Here is a 26,142-nt window from a genome sequence, read left to right as displayed (position 1 = left end):
TTTATACAAATGAACAGCTGCCCTCGGCCTCGTGCCCACAAACTTAAGTTAAGAGATTATTCATTCATTTGTCCAAGCTTTGGTCCACGATTAAAGAAAAATGGAAATTGTAATGTTGCTGTATATTCAGTACGCTGCATCGCTCTGGCCACAAATTACTATTTGCATTTCCAATCCTTTATTTAGTGTCAGATTCTGCTTCTTTTTACAACACAGCTCAAAGAACTTCTACGTTTCTGAATGCTCAATGTGTCCGACTACTAAACCAGTCGTAACACACCGGCCGGCAAACAACATGTCGCCAACTACAGCTGCTTATGAACGCAAACTGTCGGATTCAAAACAAAACATCTCTATCACCCCCTGGTGGCTGTTTGCAGTAAAGGTCATAAACAAAGCCTCCTCGATGTTACCATATGGGACTTTGAATGGGATGTGTAACTCCACAGCTTGAAACAACAAACACAATCCACCAACGGCACAACCAGCAGTACAACTTATAAAAACTTTATTTCTGCTTCTGCGGGAAGAATTCAGGTGACAAATGTCATTCATTTCTAGAACCTGACACTTTTCTTGTGTTTAACGAGACAAATGTAAACTTTGTTCTACTTTGCGCGGGCGATGAGGTAAGCACTGTGGATTCCTCCACTTCCACAAAGCTCTGAGCCGGGCAGCAAACCTTGAACCTGTGTTGATCTGTGGGAGGTGGTGACAGCTTTAACGTTGTCTGAACAGCCAGGCATGACACATCATGAAAACGTCTCTTGTTGCAAAACCTCACATCCAGAACGCAGCACACAAAAAAAAAACACCCACTCCGTTCGAAGCTGAGAGACTTAGGTTTACCAAGTAACTTCACCAAAAACCTCCTGGTGTTCACATCACCGACAAGAGTAGAAGAGTCTCCAAAAGGTGGAGCTGATCCTGGGCCAACAATAAGAGGGCAGTAGTTCTAATGGGAAGCTTCCAGATGTGAGGGTGCTACTGTATCGTGCTACGCTAACCTAGGCTAGCGGAAAAACGTAAGTGAAAGTAGAAGAGAGCAAATTCGTCCACCAACAGTCATTTGAAATTCAATCCAGCCAAACTAAAGTTACTCTCACTCATAGATACAGAGACCACTAAACATGACAAATATGTATCTTCATCTCTTCATTATTTCTTTAGAAATTCACCGAAAACATCCTCTCTCGCAATTTTAAGTAAAGCTGGAAAACAATTCCCAGATGAGCACAAAAAAAAAAAATTGGGTTATTCCCTGACCCACACAGCAGCCTTCTACTAAGTTTGGTAAAAATCCATCCAGCAGTTTATGAATAATCTTGCTCAATAACAGAATCATATGAAAACATAACTTCCTTGGCAGGAGTAAAAAAAAAAAAAAAAGTCCTGAGCTCCAGCCTTACGCCCACGTTAGGGCAGCTCTGAGAATAGGGGGCCATTAAAATTTCATTGAAATTAATTTTTAAGCTGATAGCAATTAATTAATCTTTCTAATTTGCTGCACTGGGCTAATAGAGGCAATAAAGCAGGAGCATTTACGACACCAGTGCTACACATTTCATTACACGTGTTTAATTTTAGAATGTTGAAAATTCTGGACCAATTGACCAATGCACTTTTAGATGGATACAAAATCAATGGAATATTAATAGTGCCAATAATAAACCTCGATGTATGAGAACAAGTAAGATCAGTTTTTTGCACTGAGGCCAGTTGATGTGATCTGAGTAACATTCCCATCATATCAAAACACATCAAGCGCCTGAGCTGCATCAACTACTGTCGAGTTTTCTCCTCAACTTATTTAGTTTAAATCAATAATGTTCTGACATGACTAAGTCTAAGTTTGATTGCCACTGTACCTCAATACATTATTGTGCCTTAACAGTTTCTGTCGATGTAAACAAATCAATATATACATCACATTAATGTAATTATAATTTAACTGAAGTGCATTTGGGCCATATCCAGGATTTGCATTACTTATACTTTAACTGGTGCATTGAGATCTCAGTGATATGACGTGTTCTCATCTCATCTACTGGGATACTGGGTTTGACCTGTGCCACCAGCTGGGGGAAATAAAAAAGCCACTAAAAATGCATGATGGCCGCTGTCCGCTCTCCAGCACCTGCACGTCCCGTGGCTCCGAGCGAGAAATTTAACCGACAAGTGTCCCGGTGGAGCTGCTCGGCCCCGAGGGTGGAGGCCCCTGATTGTTTCCAGGTGTGAACATGTGTGCAATCACATGAATAATAAGCAGGCAGCTGCTTAGAGGGAACACGATGTGAAGAAGATCGTCCCCGAATAACCACGTTCAACGGACAGTAGAGAGTAGATTGACTATAAAATATGTTCAAGTCTTAGTGACATGTTGGAAAAAATAAAGTTGTAATTATTATGAGAATACCATTTTTTCAGGAAATAAGCCGCAAGAAGAACCTGTGCACGCAGGAGTTCCACTCACGCTAGATCCAAAAAATCTTTAACCAATGTCATTGTTTATTGATAAAATCTCTTTGAATATCACGACAACGAAACGTGACAACTTCCTTCATGTCGGTGGATTAGACTCGGTTTCCTGCACAATCTTTTAAAAGTCGTGACACTGATGATAACGAGGAGCTGAGGAGACGAAAGATGAATCACGTTAAGAGACCGACACGTAAGAATAACTAAACGTGATGCTCCACATTCCTCATTGTGACGCAGGCGACAGGCGGATCTCCGGATGTTCCCTCTCCCATACGACACGTAGCCTAACATCATGACCTTTTCCTGGTCATGTTTCCCTGCTAGGCCTGAACACTCTGTCGTGGATCTTTACCCTGACGCAACAAAACTGGTCACAAAAGAAGAAACAGTCCGGGCGTACTTGGGTGGCTTCCAGGTCAACTTCTTCCTCCCGTGCAAGGACTACAAATACTTTTCCATTATGTCACAAACTGTTTCTTCTAATCAATGTTGTATATACTTTTATTTTATGTTCAGTTATTGTACTTGTGTGCGTCCTGGGAGAGGCATCCTCACACTCTGGGGTTTCCCCCTGTACATGGGGTTATTTTGGTAGTTTTACTCTGGTTGAGGGTAAAGAACAGAGGATGTCGCACCCTGTTAAGAGCTGAGACAAATTGTGATTTATGAATATGGGCTATACAACTAAACTTTTATTCTGAAGGGCTTCACAACTTTCTATAGCTTCAGTTATTCGTCTTTAAATCTGTATTTATATTTGGTTTCAACACTCGGCCTCTTTACTTGTGTCTTCCAACCACCTCCAATATAATATGTCCACTAGCAGACACTTCTTTATGGTGACAGCTCTGTAGTAGTTGTGGTGGCTGGACTCTCACTGCACTCAACTGATTCTAGACTCATTTTGACCTTTTGTTGTTCTTGTGCTCCTGTGATGGACTGTTTTGTGAGGATGTCTAAATTTCCCTCAGGATCAAAGGAGTCCATCCATCCAGGAGCCGTGTGCCGGATTTGACCTGAACACAGTGCCGGCGACCTCTTCCTCCTCAAAGGTCAGCGAGGTCACAACAACTTCCAGGGAACATAAAGGCAGGGTTAATTCACACCACTTGACCTTTGCCCCTTCAGTCCCCTTGTGCCCCATTATGTGCTTTGACTCCAGTTTCACGGTGTGTGTCTGTTTGTGTCTCTCTCTCTCTGAGGGTCTTCGACAACTTTATTAGATTCAACCATTTACGCAGACTAACCTCAAGCTCTGGGTAGATCCCCCCCCCCCAGGAAAGGTTGCTTGATCACCGCAGACAGCTTGTGCACAAATAATAAAAACAACAACTATTGGAATCAGTGTCAACAGGAGCGTGTGACTTCAGCCCCATCAATCACAGCCCTGATCACACTCAGTTTCCTGGTTTAGGGAGGTTAAAAGGTGGCCTGTTAGCAAGTAGCAAGCTAAAGCTAAGGCTAACCCAGTGGAAAACATCTCCTCAGGATAAGGAAGTCGTAAACACACCTTTATATCCCCTGTGCTGGGCTCCAGCGCCGGGGAACTCTCAGGTCAAAGGGCATTTAAGGCTAGAAACCGCCGATATTCACCCGACACTCGTGGGCACAGAGGAGCCCAGAATGCGGCTACGGTGTAGCCTCCCCCGAGCACCACCGGAGCTCCAAGTTCAAAATAACGATGCGATTATTCTTTAAAGATTAATTAAACTCCTGCGAAGCGGCCCAGGGGGGGACAGAAGCCCGCCACCAGCGGCAGCAGCAGCGGGGCGGCAGGGGCAGGCAGAGCGGGCAGGGAGCTGTCGGTGCCCCGCCGTGTGCCAGCCTCGATGCCCGGTAGGATTTTGGGAGTCCTCGGTTGGCCCGGGCCGGTGCGTGCGTGCGTTCAGCGGAGGGAAGGAGGGAAGGAGGGAGGGAGGAAAAGAGACGAAAAAAAGAGAAGGAGAGAAGGAGAGGGAGCCGCTCTATCTGAGGAGAGAGACCCGGTTTAACCCCCCAGCCGCCCGCAGCACACACGCGTGTATCGTCCGAGGAACCGGGGGCTCGCGACCCGCCACGGGGAGAGTCGGGACGGATCAAATATTCAGCAGTTTAGCGCCTCCGCCCCCCCCACCGGGTCTCCTCCAGTTCCGTGCCAGCGCGGTGCGATGTCCGCCTCCACCCCGGCTTCCCTCCTCCTCCTCCCGCGGCCGAGCGGCAGCCACCGACACGGGACAGACACGCGTTGCCCCCCCCCTTCCTCCTCCAAAATGTCGCTGGCGAATAAATTATTTAAATAAAACCAAAATAAATTTAGAACGAAGCCCCACGGTGGACTGGTGGGTTATTATTTATTTTTTTTACCGGAGCGGGGAGGAGGGTCTACCGCGGATCCAGGCACTCCATCTTTACCCGACATCAACAGGTCATCCCGGGACACAAATGCGCTGCAACTGTGGGCGAGACAGACGGATGGATCCGGCATGGCGAGGAGGAGAGGAGGGGAGAGGAGAACCGGGGGCCGGCTGTAAAACCTTAACCCGTTTACCGACATGGATCGATGGGGAAGAACCGGGACTTGGGCTTTTTAACACGGTTTGTTCGGTAGTTGGTGAAACTGCCTGGCTCGGAATAAAAAAAAGTAGTTTTATAGCGGGGGGGAAAGTTGAGGAATGCGGGAGGAGGAGGACTCGTCGAGGGGGGAGGAAGGAGGGGACAGCCCGCGGTGAATGGAGCCGGTGAAGTGGTTAAAGTTTGGTCTGTCCCCGGGAGCCCATCCCCCACAGCGGCCACCAGAACTTTACCACCTCCGTCCCCTTTAAAAAGAACCAGAAAAAAGAACCGCTTCCAGCCGCACACACACTTCAACACACCGCCGCAGCCCTGCACTCGAAACCCCGATACAAGACGGCACCCCCCCCCCCCCCCCCCGGCCCCCCACGACACCCTCAGCTCCACCGACCCGGAGCCCGAACCCGAGCCGGGGCCCATGTCCTCAGTGACCGGCCGCGCTCTCTACTCACCCCGCCGTGGGCTGTGCGTAATCCGCTGGAAAGTGCCTCAATGGAGGAGCAGCCGCCGGAGGAGATGAAGAAGAAGAAGTGAGAGCGGGTCTAGCGTCTCCCTCCGCTCACAGGCAGCCATTCATTGTGACCGTGCACCGGGAACCAGCAGCCGGAGCACAAACACCGACTCATACACACACTGGACGCGGGCACGCACGCACACATGCAGGGGAGGAGGGAGAGCGCAGAGCCATCGAGGAGGAGGAGGAGGTTTTTTATTTGCACTCTCCCAGGAGCTGCAGACAGATCACAGAGCTACCGATCACACAGACAGACAGACAGATAGACACACACACACACACACACACACACACACACACACAGTTGGACTGACTGTCTCACCACTTTTACCACAACTGCACCTCACGCACAAGTCAGCGAACGATGCTTACAAAACTTTCTATTTTTAAAATAATTTATGTAAAATGCAATGTATATCAAAATGTAAAGTAATGTAAGTAACAATGTAATGTAACTAATCTACAGATAACAGAGCAGGTAGGCTATTTACTGTCTTATGTATTGTATATCAAAATGTAAAGTTACGTATGCAACGTGTAATGTAACGTCATATAATTTAATGTATATAAAATACAATATAATGTATGTATCAATGTAATGTATTTAAAATATAATATAACGTATGTCAAAATGTTATGCAATATAATGTAATGTATGTAAATCAAATGTACTTCTGATATAATATAATGAATGTCATGTATTGAAATACAAATATAATGTAATCTCTGTAAAAATATAATATAATGTAATCTATGTAAAAAAATATAATATAATGTACGGATGATTCAGAGCAGAGCGTGAGAGTAATGTAATAAAGATGGTGAAGTGAGAGTAATGGGATTACATCGCAGAGAGTAATGGATTACAGGTCTGAGCCGCTGCAGGTAGACAGGCAGCGTCCCCAGCCGACCCGACTGTCTGAGCCCCACCCACCGAGTCCACCCACTCAACCCCGCTCACCCTCACCGCTCACCGGGGTGTCTTCTCCCTCAGGCCGCTGCTCCTGGAGCCTCCTCCTCTTGCTCCTTCTCCTTCCCCGGGACCGTGAGGCCGGCGGTCGGCGGTTCGATCCGTGCTGGTGCGTCTAGACTCCGGGCAGGTGAGCCCTCCGGGGCCTCCAGGCGCTGCGCACGGTGAATGCTAAACAGGATGAGACTGCATCCAGGCTCTGCGCTCCCCGCTCCCTCTCGCTGTCATGCCAAATACCATTAACTCTATAATTCTCCTGTGTCAGATGTATAGCGCCACGCTCTCTGGGCATTTATTGTCACAGCGCCCCCATCCAGATGTTCAGTGTGCAGACAGTGTTCCCTCTGCTCTCTGTCGAACATGTGCACGTGTGTTTCATGGGAACTGGATGCAAACCACTAAATGCAAAGAGGTGATTATAGATTTGACAACATTAAATGAGCAAATACCTAAATACATGTGGTCTTCCTGTGTGGATTATGCAATTATTATCTTGTATTATTATATACGGACAGAGGATGTTTGCACCTTGTACAGATGGTTAAAAACACTCATGAGGCAAAGTGTGATTTGTGAGTATGGGTTACATAAATATGATTTATCAATTGATTGATTGAAAGTTGAAATATGGATCAGTATGAGGCATCAGGTGCAGGTGGAGCAGAACCTGTCGAGTCATCGGATGATTGTCTCTGATCGTCAATAATCCTCATGTATGAATGATTTATTCTTTATAATGACTGTTTATTTATGTGTTTTCGTTTTCTCTTCAATTCTTTGTGTTTACCTGGGTTTTGGATGTTTCCTTCATCAGGTCTCCAGGTCAATGGGATAATCAACTTGTGTCTGTTGTGAAAAATAATAAATTCTGCTCACAAAAAAAAACAGACTGAGCCTTAACAAACCTTCCCTGATACAGTGCTGGGGTCAGTTCAGTTTGCCACCTTGGTTTGAGTGGATCCAGCCTTCTTCAATATAATAATAAAATAAATAATGTTTTATAGGGATGAATTAGGAAAAAGATAAGACATACAGTATGTACATAATATACACAGAAATATTGTTTGCATTGAAAATGGACTTCAGTACAGTGCAGTGGCACAGGATGATCACACAAGTATGTAAAACTGTACTTGTGAATTATGGGAATATTAAGATAAGATAAGATAAGATGAGATCAACTAAGATAAGATAATCCTTTATTAGTCCCACAATGGGGCAATTTCCAATATTACAGCAGCAAGAGTCATACATAGGCCTCAGTGAGTAATAACAAGTAAAATGCAGGACTTAAGTGTAAGGAAATATAAAAATATAGATAAATATTGAGATAGACAAAAGATGAATGCATATGTATATTAGGCTGCTATACGTATGTATAGACAGATATGATATACACAAATATTGAGTATAAAGTGCTTATATATGTGTGTTTCTGTGTATAGATGGGTACCATGGTATATGAAAAACACACAATATAAAAAGGTATGCGTGTGTATATATATATATATATATATATATATATGGGTGTAGGGTGTAAAATCACAATGAGAGATATATATGTGGAATAACATAAGATGATAATAGTTATATGTTACACGGTTAATGTGCAGAATTACACAATAGGACATATAGGATAGTATTTTTTGCTGTATTTTTATGCAGTCGAATGCATTCAATGGTAATAAGATTATAACATATGGTGATTAACCTAAAGCATAAATATAATTTTGCATGTCATTTGTATTAAAAAATGACATTAACTCTCTCCATATACACTCAGCCTCTCTCTCCGGCTCTCACAGCCTGGATCTCCCCTCCTGACCCGCATCGATCGGATCTCCTCCGAGCTGGGACCCGTCTCCTCCTCGGAGGTTCGGCGGATCTCGGTGAATCTCGGCGGATCTCGGCGGATCCTCACTCTATGTTTATCCTGCTCGTTACGATGCATTAGCAGCTGCGGGCTCTGCGAGATTAAATTAGATTATTCATGAGAGGCCTGATGTGTTTTCCAGTCTCGTCACATGTGCAGTGGGAGTAAAGTAGGCCATGCAGGGTGAGCAGACCCCCCCCCCCCCCCACGCCCCCTCCTCCATCATGTCCTTACATTACACCGTCCCCCCTTCGCGGTTTCCTACCTCTCAGGCTTCCGTAGATCCGCAGCTGAAAACATGGCCGCCGCCTCTTGACAGCGTGAGTGAACGGGGTGAAGTTTGTGTTGCCGCAGCGAGGACACACGCACACACACTGTTCCATAGTTTATTTCACTTTGACAAGAAACACAATTAGACCCCAAGAGCAGCGTCTCCTCCCGGCTCGGGTGTCCCAGGTAAAAACCTCCAAACGCCGCCTGCTTAGCCTTAGCTAGCTAGCATGCTAATAGCTCCTCTGGTGGTGATGTGTGCAGCAGCTCCAGATGTTTGAATCCAGTTTTATCTCATTGTCATCAGTTAAAGTTTGATTTACTCAACACGGGGTTTAAAGCGTTTATCTTGCTCCAGTGTAGTTTTCTCCTAAACGTACGTGCACGATGCTAAGCTAACGAGGCTAGGGGCTCATTCTGAAGTGACACAAAGATCCTCTCAGCAACAACTCAACACTAAACTTTCTGGAGGCTTAGGTAACACAAACTAACTTGGGTGAATATAAGTTTAACTTTGTTATGTTAGAATAACTCGTAAAGCGGTTATGTTTACATGTTGGGGATAACATGCTGCTCAGATACACATCAGAGAAGGGTAAAGTGCCCGCTGACTAGTTAATGGCAGATAAAGAAACAACTACTTTCAAAATATGGGATATGGAGTGTAGGTGTGTGTTTGTGTTGTAAGCTGCCAACATGTCCAATCAAACCTACCCTGAAGGCGAGGAGCCCAGGGGAGAGAGAGAATGAGAACAGGCCCATATCTATATCCTTAGTGAGTGACACCTGCCACCACATTAATCTAACGCACCTCCATGTCTGCAGGCTCCTGTAGGGGGAGGTCAGCTGACCCCAGCAGAGAGGGAGACCTTTAAAATTACCTGTCAACCATCTGACTTTTAACCACGTTAAGGGAGATGGGACCAGCAGCACGATTAATAATCAATCATTCCAAATATTGAAGTGTGCACTTTTATCTCGTGGCCACATTTGATCTGGAAATTGGGTTAAGAACATTTAGTGAATGTTGATGTATCTGCTGTTATCTTCCAAAATGAGATTGCTGTTTTTATTGGCACTTTGTACTTTTAAACTGCTTTATAAATACAAATTATCATCATAAGCTATTTAATGTATTGATCTTTGACAATTTGCATTTCTGTGATGGAGGGTGTCATTTGTTGCCTATTTGAAGAAAATACATCCTGAACACTAGAATAGCACTCAGAGTTCATATCTCTTCCAAGAACCAACTGTCCCTTTAATACAATCAACCTGATTTTTAAACACTTGGACGTTTAGTTCTTTTGACATCCATGAAATATTCTCAGGAAATTGGTGAAAACATAACAAAATCTCACAATGTTAAAGAAAGAGAAATATTCCTTGACTTGCCCCCTGATCCGGATCTGCACACATTTAACGAGCATTCATGCGTTTTACTTTTCCAGGCTCTGTCCCTTTATGCTGGTGAGGTCAGCTCGGCTCTTCCCCTTCATCGTCTCCAGTCACCAGCAGCATCGTCTCACCTCTGCTGCTCGACACGTGTCTCAGTGGAGGATCAGCAGGGCTGCTGCTGTTCTCAGCAGGGGACTGAAATCTATGGAGCCCCTGAAAACCCATCAAGACCCAAGGGTTCCCAGTCATAACCCCCCGCCTGCATCTACTGGACCCACAGCTGGTGTTATGACCCCAACAGACGCGGCACCTGACACGGAGACGCCTCCGCCCGTGGGTCTTCTACCAGGGGAGACGGTGGTCAAGGAGGGCAAGGCGGCCATCTTGTTTCCCAGTGCAAATGAAGTGTTTTACAACCCGGTCCAGGAGTTTAACAGAGATCTGACGTGAGTATAAACCTCCGGCTGCTTCAGCCTCTGCTCTACAGACTCGTAATTATTTTACAGCACAGACACAACTCTCCTCAGATTGTTTTATAAAGTGAATCAGAACTCGGCAGGTTATTATACAATAGGAGGATTAGGGAGGTTGTTAAATCTGAGAGTCAAACCTCTGCAAAGGTCGATGAGTTCCTCAAACAGAGCAGTTTTGTTGTTGTCCCGTCTGTCTGTTTGTTGTTTGTTTTGCAGGATAAACAAACTACCAACAGATTTCCGTAAAACTCAAAGGAAGGATGAGACATTGTCCCAGACAGAGCTCATAAAACGTTGGCACTGAGACACTTTCATTTAGTCTCACACTTCATAATTTTCATTCTTCAGCCATATTTTACTTTGCTGATCCAGCCTCCCCTCATCTGAATTACATGATCAGTGTTGTGTGTTGCTCTCAGTCACTTCATCATTCACAAGAAAACACTTGCAGGAAAGAATGATTATTGAGTGAGCTGTAATCTCCCGCCCTCTGCAGATGTGCAGTGATCACAGAGTTTGCCAGAGAACTGCTGGCTCAGCGCGGCATAAAGGTGGTGGTGCCTGGAGAGAAGGAGAGGGTGGTGGTCTCCCTGTCGGAGGAGACGAACGAGGCAGAGGCTCCGGTGAAGGAGGAGAACAGAACAGAGGAGCCGGTGGAAACTGCAACAGCGGGGGAGAAATGTGAGGTAGGAAGGACGGGTTTTATAATCGAGATTTTCCTGAGGCTGATTTCAGTTTTGTTACGACGGTCATCAAACAAAGCTCTGTGAAAGAAAGCAGCAGCTATAAGGTGGTGAAGTGTTGTTTCTCTTTGGTTCAGCGAGGTCTCCGGGTCCTTGAGGGTCTGGCGGCGTCGGGTTTACGCTCTGTGCGTTTCGCTCTGGAGGTCCCGGGCCTGCAGAGCATCACCGCCAACGACTTCTCAGCCAAGGCCGCGGGTCTGATCGCCAGGAACTCCGAGTACAACGGGGTGAACCACCTGCTCCAGGCCAGCTGCAGGGACGCCAGGTCTGACAGCTCATCACCCGGCCGCTGTTATTTATCTGCTTCACTGATTTGCTGTGTGTTTGTTTCTCCTCTTGTATTTTTCCGGTGTCTCTCTCATCTTCATTCATCTCCAGTCTTCACCTCTGACCTCTTGTTCTCTTCATTCCACGGCTCCGGCTCTGATCTTTACTTTCTTTCTTTTATGAGCTCTTGTCCCTTTTCTTTCTGTCATGTCTCCTTTCTCTTTGGCTTGATCGTCTCCACGCCTCCCATCACTCTTTTCTCCTCTTTCTTCTTCTCTTTCACTCGTCTTCTTTCTGCTCACTTCCTTCCTTTATTCTCCTCTGCTCCATTTTAACTGCATCTGTATTGTTAACTCATATTTCTCTCAGATGTGAATCACTTTTTCGTTTCATCATTGACGTGTTTTTTCCCCCCCCAGTATGCTGATGTACGAGATGCGAGGGAAGAAGGAGCGCTATGACGTCATAGACCTGGATCCGTATGGCAGCCCCGCCCCCTTCCTGGATGCCGCCGTACAGGCCGTCAGTGAAGGAGGTGAGGAGTTCAGCCTGTCAATCATCTGTCAGTCACTGTTGCAATGATGTTGTGAAGCTGCAGGAATAAAACAAACAAGGAGAGTTAATCTGATGTTTGGTCAATTAAAGGATGTTTTTTTTAAATACTTTTTGTCCTCTTTGCCGTCTCTCTCCTCTCCCCTTCTTTCTCTGTCTCTCTCTCTCTCTCTCTCTCTCTCTCTCTCTCTCTCTCTCTCTCTCTCTCTCTCTCTCTCTCTCTCTCCAGGTCTGTTGTGTATAACATGTACCGACATGGCCGTGATGGCTGGAAACAGTGGAGAGACCTGCTACAGCAAGTACGGTTCAGTCTCCATCAAAGCCAAATACTGTCATGAGATGGTGAGGACACACACGGAAATGTCAAAAGTTACGAGCACGCACAGACAAGTCCCCGTGTGTACGACTTTAAGTCTTTGAGCACAAGTCTGAGCAACACAAACAGTGTTGTCATTGATACCGACCTGATGCTACATGTTGGATGTGTGTGTGTGTCCTTGTGTCCTTCAAACTGATCAATGATGAAGGATACCCGGTGTTTAATGTAACTCCTTCACAGTAAAAGCCCCCCTGTGCTTTTTGTAGGGTTAAGATGTTTTATTGTGAAGCAGCAGCATTAGTTTGATTTGCATTAACTGAGGTCACATGGTCCAGAAATTAAACCTTAAGGATCAGTTGGAAGCTCTATGAATCTGCCACTAACAAAAGTACAGCAAAGAAATTTCCAGATGTGTTTATCAAATGGCTGCAGCTGAATTAACTGTGTCCCTGTGTGTGTCCCTGTGTGTGTCCCTGTGTGTGTCCCTGTGTGTCCCTGTGTGTCTCTGTGTCCCTGCAGGCTCTGCGTATCATCCTCCACAGTTTGGACCAGAGGGCGGGGGTGTACCAGCGATACATCCAGCCCCTGCTGTCAGTCAGCGTCGATTTCTACATCAGAGTCTTTGTGCGTGTCTTCACGGGCCAGTGCACAGTGAAGAACTCAGCCAGGTACACACACACACACACAAACACACAGACACACACACACAGAAATACACAAACAGACCACCCACCTCTTCAGAACTGCTTTTAATGTTTGATTAATCATGTTTATATATCTCTAGTTATTTGCTTCTGTCAAACCATGGAAAGTGTCTTTGAGTATTACAATGATTATTATCATTATTTTTATAAAAACACACGTCAATGGTCACATTTAGGACCAGAACTAATAATAAAGCAGCTCTAGAAACTGTCAAATAGTTTTTATATTTAATTATAATCATTATTCTGACATTCATTATTATTAATAGCTCCTTTGTTTGAACTGATGATGGATTCTCTGTGCAGACGTATGATCCCTGTCTGTTATTACTCTGCAAAATCAAGCTGCTCTTATGGATAAATAACCTTTTGATTGATTTAAGGTGAAACTCTCTCTCTCTCTTGTCTTCATGTTGTTTTGCAGTAAACAGGCTCTGGCCTACAACTGTGTCGGCTGTGGGTCTTTCCACCTACAGAGAATGGGCAAGAGAATGATGAATGGGAAACAGTAAGAAAATACACACTCAACAACTGGTTCTTATTTTCACTGACTGACGATTTAAGATCCAAAACTTTACGGAAAAACTAATTCGGTGTCAGAAATAAAGTAAAAGACTCGGAAAAATGAAACTTCAGCTGAGCAACAGATGAATAAAGTTGTTACCATAGACTGAATGTAGACATGACAGCTCCCACAAGTGAAGCCAGAGTGCCTCACTTGCCCCCCTGGTGGCTGGCTGGTGTATCGGTCATAAACCCCACCTCCTCCATGTTAGCAGCTGGGACGTGGACAAACTAAAAGGGGAAAGTAGATTCATTTTGTGCAGTGGGAGGAAGTGGACACGCATCGTTCATCCTCATTTACATTCTTTGGTTTGTTTTGTTTTTATAAAATATTTATATTGTTGTGACAGCTCAGGATGTTGTGTGTGTGTGTGTAGTAAAGTTGTATACCATGTGTTTTCAGTATGAAGTATTCTGCTGCTACAGGACCTCCTGTTGGACCAGAGTGTGAGCACTGTGGACAGAGACATCAGGTAACACACACAGTAACACACACTGACACTCATTGATATCTGACTCATGTAATCTATTACTAACTATGCTACAGGTAAATATAAGGTTTACATTATTTCCTCTTGGATTTCCTGTTTAACTTGAAATTGTGTCCAAACCTCAGTGCTTGTGCGTAGTTGCTTGTGCGTCGTATGAAAACACACACGTGAGCTGGAGTTGTGTTTGTCCTCTCTGCAGATGGGGGGTCCTCTCTGGGTGGAGCCCATCCATGACGTGCCGTTTGTCCAGAAGGTTCTGTCCGCCGTGTCTGGGAAACCGTCCAGGTTCGGGACGTCTAAACGCATCGAGGGGATGCTGAGCATGGTGACGGAGGTGAACTCCATTTCCCCTCTCTGGTGTTATCCTGTGGAGTCGCATCAGCTGACTTCAGACCACGGGCTTCCTGCTCTTCAGCTGCTGCTTCCTGCTCTTCATCACCTGTGGTGTCCACTTTGTTTCAGGAGCTGGAAGACGTTCCTCTGTATTACACGGTGGACAGTCTGAGCAGCACGATACACTGCAACACGCCGCCGCTGCTCCAGTTCTGGTAAACGCACAAATTATTTTTCTACGTTTGAACGAGTGATGTCGTAATATAACGATAATCATCTAAAGTCGCCCTCGGCTCTGGGAAACATTTTAGTGTCTTGCTGCTCATCGTTAGGGTTTGTCTCCTGTTTCCTGACCTCTGAGAATTCAACTAACACGACGCTAACCCAACTTCCTGTGCGTCCTGTCTTTGAGAGACATTTGTGAATTAAACTTGACCTGTCAGATGTTCCCTGCCTCCATACATCAGCTGATTCTCTCTCTCTCTCTCTACAGGTCTGCTCTTCTTCACGCCGGTCACCGGGCTTCCCTCTCTCACGCCTGTAAGAACGCCATCAAGACCAACGCCCCCCCTGCAGCCATCTGGGACATCATGAGATGCTGGGTAAGTAGATAACATTGGTTTGGAGAAGCAGTCTTTGCATGTGACAGTCTGAACTGGAAAACGTATGTTTGCTTGGTCGTCCGCCACAGGAGAAGTCGAACCCTGTGAAGAGGGAGAAGCTGTCTGAGACCAGCCCGGCCTTTAAGATCCTCTCCACTGAGCCCAGGTGAGACCTCAGCTCCTTTCAGCTCCTGACAACAGGTGGTTGTTGTTTCATGTTGATTATAAAAACACACTGAGACAAACCATAGATTTTATATAAAGACGAATCGACTTTCTCCTGCTGTACAAAAATGAAGCAAAAACATCCCGGATACAAACGCTGCCATCTGGTCCCGGCGACGAGTCTTTGCAGTTGTGACACACTGGGAACTCACCAGTGATGTACTTCTGTTGTGTGTCTGTGTGCACGTAGTCTCGAGGCCTGTTTCACTGTGAGGGAAGACGCCAACCCCCAGTCCCGTAAACGCCACCTGACGAGGTTCCAGGAGAATCCTCAGGCGTTCTGGGGACCTAAAGCTCGGGCCAAAGCCAAGTAAACAAACACACACACACACACACACACACATCTCTGAGGAGGGGACAATATAATATTTAATGTTTTAATGAGTTAACTTGGACGTTTGATGCTGTAACCCTGGTTTGAATTCATTCTGTTTTTGTTGAAGCCCCAAATTATTATGAAATGTTAAAATACAGGAAAGAATCTTGATTTTGTTTTACTCGTTGCACCTTGCGTCTCAATCTCCTTTTTATATCTCATCCTCATCCTTCTCTACTTCCTTCCTCCATCTCTTCATCTTTCCTCCTGTTTCCTCCGTCCGTCTCTCACCTTGTGTTCTCTCCTCCAGCGGCGGCGTCTCTACCAGCCTGAAGGAGAAGAGAGAGAAGCACCAGAACAAGAGGAAGAACCAGATCACAGATTCTTCTCAGTTGAAAAACCTCCCCTGCAAGAGGTTCCGACAGGTCCGTGAGTCTGCAGCTGATCAACATGAGCCTGTTAGCAGTAGAAGACCGAGTGATAGGATTCAAGGATTAACAACTAAATGCACACTCATCATTTTACACTTGTGTGGCTCCTCACTCCAGAGTTTTAAAGACTTTTCTTGATGCAGCTGGTCCAGTCTTAGGTTGAAACCTCTTGAGACATGAGGAATGATAACGTTCATCGGACAGATTGTGGTGAATTAGCCGTCGTCCATTAGCTTCGTTGGCTTATTGAGGTATTTTAATAAATTTCAATATATTATTAATATTAATGTTCTTCTCTTTTTTCTTTCAGGGAACATGTTCACATGGAGAGAGATGCTGCTACTCCCACGACCTGCCGCCGACCGACCAAGAGAAGATGGAGTGATTCTGCTGTGGCAGCTTTTTTTTTTTTTAAATATTTTTATTCCTGGAGTTTGAAAGTGACAATGAGGCTCTGCAGTCAGATTTTATTTTGCTGAGGACAAGGAACTAAACTCTGTTGATGTGCTACAGCTGGCTCCATGTCCAGATATTGACAATAACAGTGATGCTTTAAAAAAAGAGAATAACTGATATTGTTCAAGTTACAAATGTGTCAATCAAACCAGTTTCTCTCTGTTGTGATGCAGTTTGTTCAAACTGTAGCACGAGTCACTGGATTGGAATCAATAAACAAACCACCGCGCCCTCGTTCCCTCTGAGGCCGACTGTTTCATCTGAATCAAACACACTAACTATTTCCAGCTTATGAGAATATTGTTGTGAACAGTTTTTTTTGTTAACAGCCCGAGAACACAACAAACAGTTCAGTTTGATTTCATAGGATATTTTTTGTTTTATTCATCTGACTGCTGTCAACATGTCTTTCAGATCAATAAAGTCGTCAAAGTGACTTTAAACATTCTTGCTTTGTTTCAATCTTCATTATTTTAACCACCATGGGACGTTAAGTGTAGTAGCAACGTCACACACTTTAAATTACTGATAAACGAGAGGTCACTCGCTTTTCATGAAATGTGCATCACCTGTTTAGTGACGATGGTAAACAGCAGGTGTTCAACTTTTAACGGCTGCAGTAAAATGTTATGTCACCTCATCTCAGAGACCAAGCAGTTAAATCCCAACTTTGTGTTTCAAGAGACGGTGAAAACCACGTAACAATGAACATGACAATAACAGTAGAGGAAGAAAGATTTATTCAATGTGATCAGTTTAAAATTATAGAAAGTATGTACACACACACATTGACAGAAATAGAAAAGTTGCACATATTGCACAGGCAGTCGGTGTGAGTGTTGGCACCAGTTTGTGAGGAGAAGGTATCAGAAGGCAGCTTCAGCAAATACTGTGCATGTGTCTCAAATGAGAGAAACGTTCAGACTGGGTCCCTGTGTGGCACGGTGACATCAGGCCTCAGCACCGTGTCTGATCAAGTGTCGAGCTGGTGTAAGAAAGAAATCAAGTCCTCGCTTGGTCCAATCAAATCCAAGCAGGAGGCCACAGCAAGATTCATTAGATTGACTTATTATCGCTTATTCGGTTTTTGTCTCTTTAAAAAGCCAAAGTGAATGATTGGCTATCTGAGGTGAACTCTGAGCAGGAAGGTTCGAATCTCCATCGGCCTCAAAGTCACTTCCCACGTGGACGGGTCCTCGAACGTCTTCAGCAGAGGAGGCTTCTTATCTGTGAGAACAAGAGCAGCATGTAACAACCAGCAGGGGGCGCATCCCTGCCACTATATCATCACATCCCATAAATGTGTGTTGAGATCATGTGAGTTTAAACATTATATTCAGATATGATCCCATGCTAACACACATTAACTGGTTCACTGAGGCTGAAATGAGGGGAGTGTCCTGTACCTGTTTGTGGCGTCCAGTCATAACGCTTCATCTCGTCTTTCCACTGATTGGCTGACAGGTTCAGCTCAGACACGCCCACCACCTCCAGAGTGGAAAACAGCTTCTATACGAACAGAAAAGTTTCGATTTATAATTACTAACAAGAAGAAGCTAAAAATAATGTATTGAATAATTTGTAAAATAAAAAAACAGTGCACAGGTTTCCTTTCATTAATATTCTATAACTTTAGATATTAAGTTAATAGCGGTTAATTTCAGTGACAGTGATGTCATCAGATTGTCCGGGGGGGTCTGACCTGCAGGTTGACGGTGACGGGTCGAGAGTTCACTTCACTCTCCCAGATCTGGAACTGATGCTCCAGCCTCAGCAGCACCGAGTCGCCGTCCCACTGTGTCAGTGTCAGGAGGTGAACAGCAGGGGGCAGCGCAGCCTGAAGACCTGAGAACTACACACACACACACACACACACACATACACACAACTGATTTCACTCTGTTCCGACAGCTTCCATCCACAGTCCTCAAAACATAGCATTTCCCTTAGCTGAGAATAAACAACACGTGTTGTATGATCACATTTAAAGCTACGAATTGAAGCTGATTGTAAAATTTAGTCAATTGGTTTATGATTCATAACGTCAGCAACTTGTCTTTCCAATTATTTTTCCGACGTCACATGAACAATTCACTGCACAAAGTCAATTTTAAAAGCGTTTATCTTCTTTACATTCACCTAAAAGCTCGATAAGTCTTCTCGTCTGTCAGGATGTTTGCAAAGTCTTAACTCGTCACTCACCTCCAGTCGGGTGTCCGGGCTCAGAGCTCCGTCAGTGAAGGTGAGCAGCGGCTGCAGTACCACTTCCTGTGCCAGGGGGCGGTGTGTGTCTGCAGCGGCCGGTGGGCGCTCCAGAGAGAGCAGCAGGCGGCCGCGGACCACCAGGCCTTGTGGGAAGATGTCGGAGGTCTCGTTGAGAGGCTCGCCAACGCCACGGACATCATCATACAAGAGCCGGCGGTGGAGCTGAGGGTGGGGGGGGAGAGGAGGGTGGGGTTCAGAGTGAGTGTGTGTGTGTGAGAGAGAGAGAGAGAGAGAGAGAGAGAGAGAGAGAGAGAGAGAGAGAGAGAGTCTCAGTGTCTCACCATGATCTCCAGGGAGCCGTTCTGGATGCTTCCTCCTCCCTGAGAGCGATCGGTCACCACAGTGAGCTGATCGACATCGTCCTGCAAAACAAGAGGAGAGAGGAAATTAAAAAGACGTGTTTATCCTCAGGACAGATGTTCCCACCAGGTGTGAGCAGGTAGAGAACTGATCCTGGAACCTTTATGCTTCTGCAGAATAAAATAAACACACACACACACACACCTTGATGAATGCACGGGAGTTGATGGGGTAGTAGTTTCCAGCGATGGGCTCCGACTGCTTCAGGCTCCACGTGGGGCGGAAGTCTTTCCTGTGGAGGAACACAACACACACACACACAGGGTGAGTTCCACACATCACAGCTTCCCTCTGACCCACACAGGGCCGGGTCGCCCACCTCCTCTGCAGCACCTCCCTGCCGTTGGAGTCCGTGTAGAAAATCCCGGAGGTTTTAATGCTGGTGTCCAGACGGGTGATCACCTCCTTCCCCAGGCTGTCGCTGTGTGGCAACAAGGTTCTAATGGTCAGAGAAGCATTGGAATCAAACGTTTTGTCAGCATCTGTCCAGATGTTTGCAGCTCACTCTATGGGCACAGGCCCGACCGTCCACTCCAGCTCCAGAGCTCGGCTGTCGGTGTAGAGACGAACCACCTGAGACGCCCAGGGAGAAAACCACTGCCTCACCTCCTGCACCACCGACGTCTGGGACAGAAACACAAGGATCCTTATATATATATATATATATATATGTTCACTCAATCAAACAAATCTGAAATGTTTAAGTACATTTTGAAAAGTCTTATCGGAGACAAACAGATGTGGCACAACCGCCTGTTAATAAACACACGTCCTAATAACGAGTCATAAAACTCAAAGTGAAGCTGCTGCTCTCTCTCCCTCTCTCTCTACCTCTCTCTCTACCTCTATCTACCTCTCTCTCCCCCCCCCCCCCCTCTCTCTCTCTACCTGCACCGTCTCCGTCTTGGCCGTCCGGCTGATGATGAAAGGTGTGGACGAGTTGGGTCTGAAGATGTAGGCTCCTGACATCTGGTTGCTCTCCGAGTTGTTGCCGTCACTGGCGTTGTACCTGGAAGTTGGAACAAACACACACACACACACACACACACACACACAGACACACACACACACAGATGAACAGGGAGGACAGTGCGGGTGTCTCTTCTTCTCAGGTTTTGAGAAACACTAACCAGTAGAAGTTCTGCGTCAGCTTGATGCTCTGGTTGGTCTCCAGGTTGCTGAGGCTGCTCAGGAGGCCGGTGTCCGGGTCAAAGGTCACTCGTAGGAACTGGAGCACACGGACGCAACAAATACTTGAATATAAAAAACGTACTTCATGCATGTAAAGCTTATAAAATCATACAGGTAGATTGAAGAAGAACTAAGTACAGTCAGATCTTCTAAGAAAGGAATTGAATGCAGCCGTGTTCTGACCTTGTTCTGGATGGCTGCCGGAGTGCGGGGCCTGGGGGGGGCGGGTGGAGGCCCGTTCTGAAGCAGGGACACGGAGTAGGTGGTGTAGCCCAGAGGAGGAGCTTGAACCTGGAACACCAGCTCGTTGACGGCGTGGCCCCGGTTCTTCCTCAGCTCTCGAGTGGCTCTGGACACCGGAACCACCTGGAAACACATCCGGTCACGTTTCCATTTTATATCTTTACTTTGTCTTTAAGTTCAACAACAGGATGTGACTATCAAAATAAAATGACACAAACAACATGACGGCAGCGAAGTGGCTAAAAGAACTCATCTGGATTCTGTCACCTCGGATTTTAATGTGGATTATTACAGTTGATGATTTGAAGGAATCGTTTTATATTATACTGAAATATGGACTAATCTAAAATAAGAGTTTAAAAAGTTATTCTCACTACTAATCATCAAATCTTGTGTTTAACTATCTCATATCTAAATGCTGCCCCCCCCCCCCCCCCCCACTAACCTGACAGTCCACAGCTTTGCCTTTAGCGTCCGACACCGAGTACGATTCCCCGTTCACAGGCAGCCGGACGGGCCACGTGACGGGGCGAGCGAGAGGGTTGTACACACTGACTGAGAACTGAGAGAGAGAGAGAGAGAGAGAGAGAGAGAGAGAGAGAGAGAGAGAGAGAGAGATGAGACAGATGAGAGAGAGATGAGACAGATGAGAGAGATAGAGAGATGAGATTTTGTCCAACAGAGGATCGAATGCAGCTTGTGTGTGTGTTTGTGTGTGTTTGTGTGTTTCACCTGTTTGCTGGACGCAGTGAGAGGACACACACTGATGTTGAGGTTGTCACAATAGATCCGTTCAGCAGACGATCGACTCAGAGCAGCCAGAGTGTTACTGACCACAACCTGAGAGGAGACACAATCAAACATGAGCTGAAGGAAACACAACATGGAAAATAACACAACAAGTAGTTTCAGCTGGAGAATAAGAAGCTACATTACAAGTTAAGGGGGGAAAAGTACTCATACAGTAACACAGTAGCGTTGTTAAGCTACTTATATAAACTATTTGGACTATAAACTGTAAATAAAGATGGACGAGGCATTTCCACTTCCTCCCATTGTGCAGAAATGAATGATCCCAGGTTCGGGTCTCTCAGCTGATATCACAACGTTTCTCCCGATTTCTATATCATGAAATAACCACGGTACAGTTTCTGATCAGGACACAGGATTGTGAGGTGGAGCCTGAAGCACCTGACAGCGCTGCCAGCCGGTAGCCAGCCTGCGGGCGTAGTCGTTGGCCACGTGCTGCTTCTCGGTGCCCGACACGGCATCGTGGTGCTGAGCCACCGCCATGGCTTCCTCTGCCAACCACAACACAAAGAAGATCCTCGTCACAGAGAGAAGAGGCCGACCATCAGCAGGGTGCATGTGTACATGAAGGATATCTGTGTTTCTTAAAGAAGCTGCTCTCACTCATGGTCTGACTCTCCCCCTCCCCATGAGGCCCCTTCCTGGAGGCCGGACCCCCGAGCACCTCCAGCTGGTTGCACGTCTGAAACAGGGAGAAACTTCACTGCACTGTGAACTCAGAACCTTCAGAGTTTAGTGTCCCTGGCACCAGAGGGTAAATCCAGAGTTCTCCTCTGGTAAAGAGGAGTTGGAGGTTCACCTGCAGGTTGCTGTTGCTGACCCGCTCGTAGCGCTTCAGCGCCGGGCGGCTCGTGAAGAAGCCGGTCCAGAAATCATGAGCGCTGTCTGCGTACGGGAAGAAGTCGTCCGTCTTCAGAGCCCTGCGGTGAAAACACGATCATGTTGCAGAAATTAAAAAACAAACTCACGAGAAAACCTCTTTGCACCGTTGAGGTATAACTCGTTAAAAAGCTGCTACCAGGTGAGGTTGGCTCGGTGCAGTTCCTGGAGGTAACAGGAGGGGGTGGAGTAGAGCAGGTGGACTTTGCTGCCGTTGCCCTGCCGAGCGTTGACGTGGTGGATCAGCTTGTCCAGGTTCTTGTACCACAGGTTGGCGTTCTCGTACTGGAAGTCCGAGCCCATGGTCATGATGATGTGGTTCGTCTTGTACACGGTGGCCTGAGAGAAGAAAACATCCAAAGAACATAAAGAAGATGAATCCAGTTTTTACTTTTCAGCATTTTTGTCAAATCTGGGGTCGGAAGATTCTCGTGGAGCCTTTTTCTTCTTTTCTTTAATTTGTTAAATAATTGAGTTTATAATAGAAAACACTGAACGTGAGTCGGACCTGATCGTTGGCCGTGTCGAGGAAGCGCCTCACCACCTCGTCCACATTATAGTCCTCCAGGTCCGGGTCGTCTCTGATCGGGGGGTCGTCACAGGACTGGTCCCAGCAGAAGCCCTCAGGAGGGTTGTAACCGTTGGGAAGGATTCCTGTTGGGTCGGGGGGGGCAAAGGTCAAAAGATCAATTCACATAAATCACGTTTCTTTGTCAGAGGAGTTTGATAACCACGTCTCAGGAATCCGTCCCAGAACCTTCTTATCCGTCAGCTTCTCCTTTGAGAAGAGTCGTGGAGTTCCAGCTTGTGATGGAGGTTTGTTTACCGGTGAACAGATCAGCGGCCGGCGGCGTGAGGCTGTCGGACGCTCGCCACAGAAGCTCCTGCTCCTTCGCCAGCATCCTGCGGACGCGGTCCTGGTAGTCGAGTCGACCGAAGAAGAAGCCGTCGTATCCCATCTGCTCGAAACAAACAGGTCCCAGTGGAGGGAAACAGCCGTTAGCTTAGCTTAGCTTAGCTACAAGCTAGTCTTTAGAGCTCCGCTATCTTCACCATAGATATATAAATAAGGCTAGATGTCTCGGCCAACGGAGTCGAACATAAACATAACTGGCTCAATTTTTAACCGATTTTTAAACGGTTTGGTTTGTTATAAATGTCAGAGATGTAGTTATGACACTGCATACTTAGGAATAATGATATTTTCAAAAAATAGAATAATGTTCTATATAGGTACAAGATTTCCCTTTACAAATATACATCAAGAATTATTTTATTTTATTTTAATTAAAAAGTGAATGTACCACTACCAACACAATGTTATGTGTGGGCGAGCCACCTGTGGCAAGATGGCCGCCATGTGCGGACGTTCGATTCCGTTGGCCGGCAACGCGGACGAGACATCTAGCCTTTATATCTATATCTATGATCTTCACCACATTAGATAAAAGTAACAACTATGAATTTATTCTGTTTGTACGAGTTACATCAAAAGATTTTAAAAGTTTTAAATTAGCAAAGGAATAAAAACCAATAGAGAAACAAATGATCTCATTGGAATAAGCAAAAATCTAAACTCTTAAAAGATACTGGAGAAGTAAACAGCTGGTTTCCATGACCAGTGTCTGATTGAGATTATTATTAGATGCTAACTTCTCTTTTTCCAGTGTCACAAAGTTCCAGCTACAACTTTGTCACACTGAATGAAAAACAATCTGTGTTATTGAGAAGTTTACTTCTATCACTTCGGAAGTAAAACGATATTTCAGATTATTCTCAATCAATCTCTAAAATCTGCACAAACACGTGAACGGTTTATTCCTCGTGTCAGAACTCCGGTGGCAGGAGAGAACTCGGTCTGTTGTTGAGTCACCTGTGCAAACATGGAGGCGTGTTCGCGGGCGTGGCCGAACGGGTCGATGTGCCAGGCGACTCGGGGTCGACCACAGGACCCGAACGTCTCGTTGAGGAACCTCAGGCCCAACGTCATCTGGTCGATCACCGCGCTGTAGTGAGTCGTGGCCTCGTCGCTCATGCACCAGCCCCCGTTCACGAACTCCAGACGACCTGGAGGAGGAGGAGGAGGAAGAGGAGGAGGAAGAGGAGTCAGGTGACAGACTGAAGACTTCCCAGGGTGAACCAGGAGACTCAGGTTCACGCACCTTGGTTCACCAGCTGTGTGACCGTCTGCTGGACTCCGGAGCTCTGCTGCTTCCACCAGCGGAAGAAGAACGCCGTCTCCACGTAGATGAACCTCCTGTCGGGGTTCTTCAGCAGCTGATCCACCACCGAGTCCAGGATGTACTGCACCCCCGCATGCTGGATATCGTTTCGGTCTGCACACACACACACACACATACACATACACATACACACACACACACACACACACACAAAGTTTGAAGAAGAAGAAAAGTCTGAACTCATAAAAGACGTACTTGAATTTCTGCTGCACCTGACACACAACATAACAACTCATAAAAACTGTTTGTCTCTGAATCTCAGAATATCTTTTATGTGTATATATATGTGTTTATAAATGTGTATTTGTATATATACGCGGTCGTTCTCAGTATAAAAAGACACGTGATACTTAAACATGCAAACTCGTGCCTGAACCACAGTAAAACTATTAAACTGTTAACTACAGTGTTTACTATGTGACACAACAGGTGATTTTCATCCTTCATTCTGTCCAAGATCATTTCTGATTAAAGTTCAAATCTGAATAATCTGCATCAAAGGGTTTTTGAACTCTGATTTAAAATAAAAAGTTCTGCTGATTATTATCAGGACGATCAATAAATGACACTGGGATAAAATGAAGGGGATTTCCCATGTGCACTATTAACATCTGTGTGTGTCTGTGTGAGTGTGTGTGTTGTTTCTGACCTCCATAGTAATACTGGTCCACAGTCTTGAGCCAGCCGACATCATCATGTGTGTGAGGAACCAGGTGAACGTTCAGCATGTTGTGTTTGGTGACATGACATGACTACACACACACACACACACACACACACACACACACACACACACACACACACACACACACACACACACACACACACACACACACACATTAAAACCAATGTATTTAAACGTTATTTCCTCAGTTCCTGTTCCTGTTACAAACAGAATCAGTGAAAGTGAAACTCACTTCAGTTTAAACTAACTTCACATTTTAAACCTTTTAAAACGAGTTAAAATATAATTAATAAAAACTGAGGAACTCACTTCGTAGCCGCACACGTGACCGGGTTTGTTTTCTGGACCGAGAGGAAAAGTTAAAACTCCAGAAAAGAAGAAGAAGAAAGAAGCTACAGACAGCTGCTGCTGCCCGGCCGCCATGTTGGAAAACCACCGAGGGTCATGTGACCTGTGTTTATGTCACCTGATCAGAGACTGTTGTATCCTCAGTTCAGACTGACAGGCACCATCCAGTGAGGTTTGTCCCTCAGTTTAGACTGACAGGCAATATTAAGAGTAGGAGGTTTGTTCCCTCAGTTTAGACTGCCAGGCACCAATCATCAGCGAGGAGGTTTATTCCCGCAGTTTAGACTGACAGGCACCATTGCGAAGATGTTATGTTCCCTCAGTTTAGTCTGACAGGCACCATCAATAGAAGTTTGTCCCCTCAGTTTAGCCTGCCAGGCACCTTTGAGAAGAGGAGGTTTGTTCCCTCAGTTAAGACTGACAGGCACCATCAAACAGAGGTTTGTTCCCTCAGTTTAGACTGACAGGCATCATTGATAAGATGTTTGTTCCCTCAGTTTAGACTGACAGGCACTATCAACGGAGGTATGTTCCCTCAGTTCAGACTGACAGGCACCTTTGAGAGAGGAGGTTTGTTCCCTCAGTT

At 45.8% G+C, this 26,142-nt stretch overlaps 2 protein-coding genes across 4 annotated transcripts; one reads left to right on the top strand and one right to left on the bottom strand.

Annotated features, from left to right (window-relative positions):
• The first annotated feature begins 8,651 nt into the window (after positions 1-8,651).
• Positions 8,652-16,979, top strand: trmt1 (tRNA methyltransferase 1). Of its 3 annotated transcripts, XM_053418918.1 has the most exons (16): positions 8,666-8,844; positions 10,110-10,502; positions 11,026-11,215; positions 11,350-11,537; positions 11,959-12,074; positions 12,321-12,433; positions 12,930-13,078; positions 13,539-13,622; positions 14,082-14,151; positions 14,369-14,503; positions 14,632-14,717; positions 14,996-15,104; positions 15,194-15,270; positions 15,520-15,639; positions 15,956-16,070; positions 16,387-16,979. In XM_053418918.1, the coding sequence occupies exons 2-16, from the start codon at positions 10,123-10,125 to the stop codon at positions 16,459-16,461; spliced, it is 2,007 nt and encodes a 668-aa protein (XP_053274893.1). In that variant the 5' UTR covers positions 8,666-8,844; positions 10,110-10,122; the 3' UTR covers positions 16,462-16,979. The 3 variants fall into 3 exon arrangements, with proteins under 3 accessions (XP_053274892.1, XP_053274893.1, XP_053274891.1); XM_053418917.1 differs by lacking the exon at positions 16,387-16,979 and having other exon boundaries at positions 8,652-8,708; positions 15,956-16,375; XM_053418916.1 differs by lacking the exon at positions 16,387-16,979 and having other exon boundaries at positions 15,956-16,375.
• A 276-nt stretch (positions 16,980-17,255) lies between these two features.
• On the bottom strand, positions 17,256-25,682 carry man2b1 (mannosidase, alpha, class 2B, member 1). Its single transcript, XM_053418919.1, has 23 exons — positions 25,518-25,682; positions 25,173-25,275; positions 24,443-24,616; positions 24,154-24,347; positions 23,107-23,239; positions 22,789-22,934; positions 22,420-22,619; positions 22,201-22,321; positions 22,005-22,083; positions 21,783-21,892; positions 21,324-21,431; positions 21,037-21,153; positions 20,532-20,714; positions 20,288-20,385; positions 20,046-20,166; positions 19,663-19,781; positions 19,477-19,578; positions 19,302-19,389; positions 19,079-19,159; positions 18,735-18,959; positions 18,235-18,384; positions 17,939-18,041; positions 17,256-17,759 (listed from the first exon to the last, which is right to left on the bottom strand). The coding sequence occupies exons 1-23, from the start codon at positions 25,629-25,631 to the stop codon at positions 17,653-17,655; spliced, it is 2,976 nt and encodes a 991-aa protein (XP_053274894.1). The 5' UTR covers positions 25,632-25,682; the 3' UTR covers positions 17,256-17,652.
• Between the last annotated feature and the right edge of the window lie 460 nt (positions 25,683-26,142).

The sequence above is a fragment of the Pleuronectes platessa genome, chromosome 3, assembly GCF_947347685.1.
Source record: "Pleuronectes platessa chromosome 3, fPlePla1.1, whole genome shotgun sequence".
NCBI lineage: Eukaryota > Metazoa > Chordata > Actinopteri > Pleuronectiformes > Pleuronectidae > Pleuronectes > Pleuronectes platessa.
Note: the sequence above shows the minus strand (reverse complement) of the source record. Positions and strands in the feature narration are given on the sequence as shown.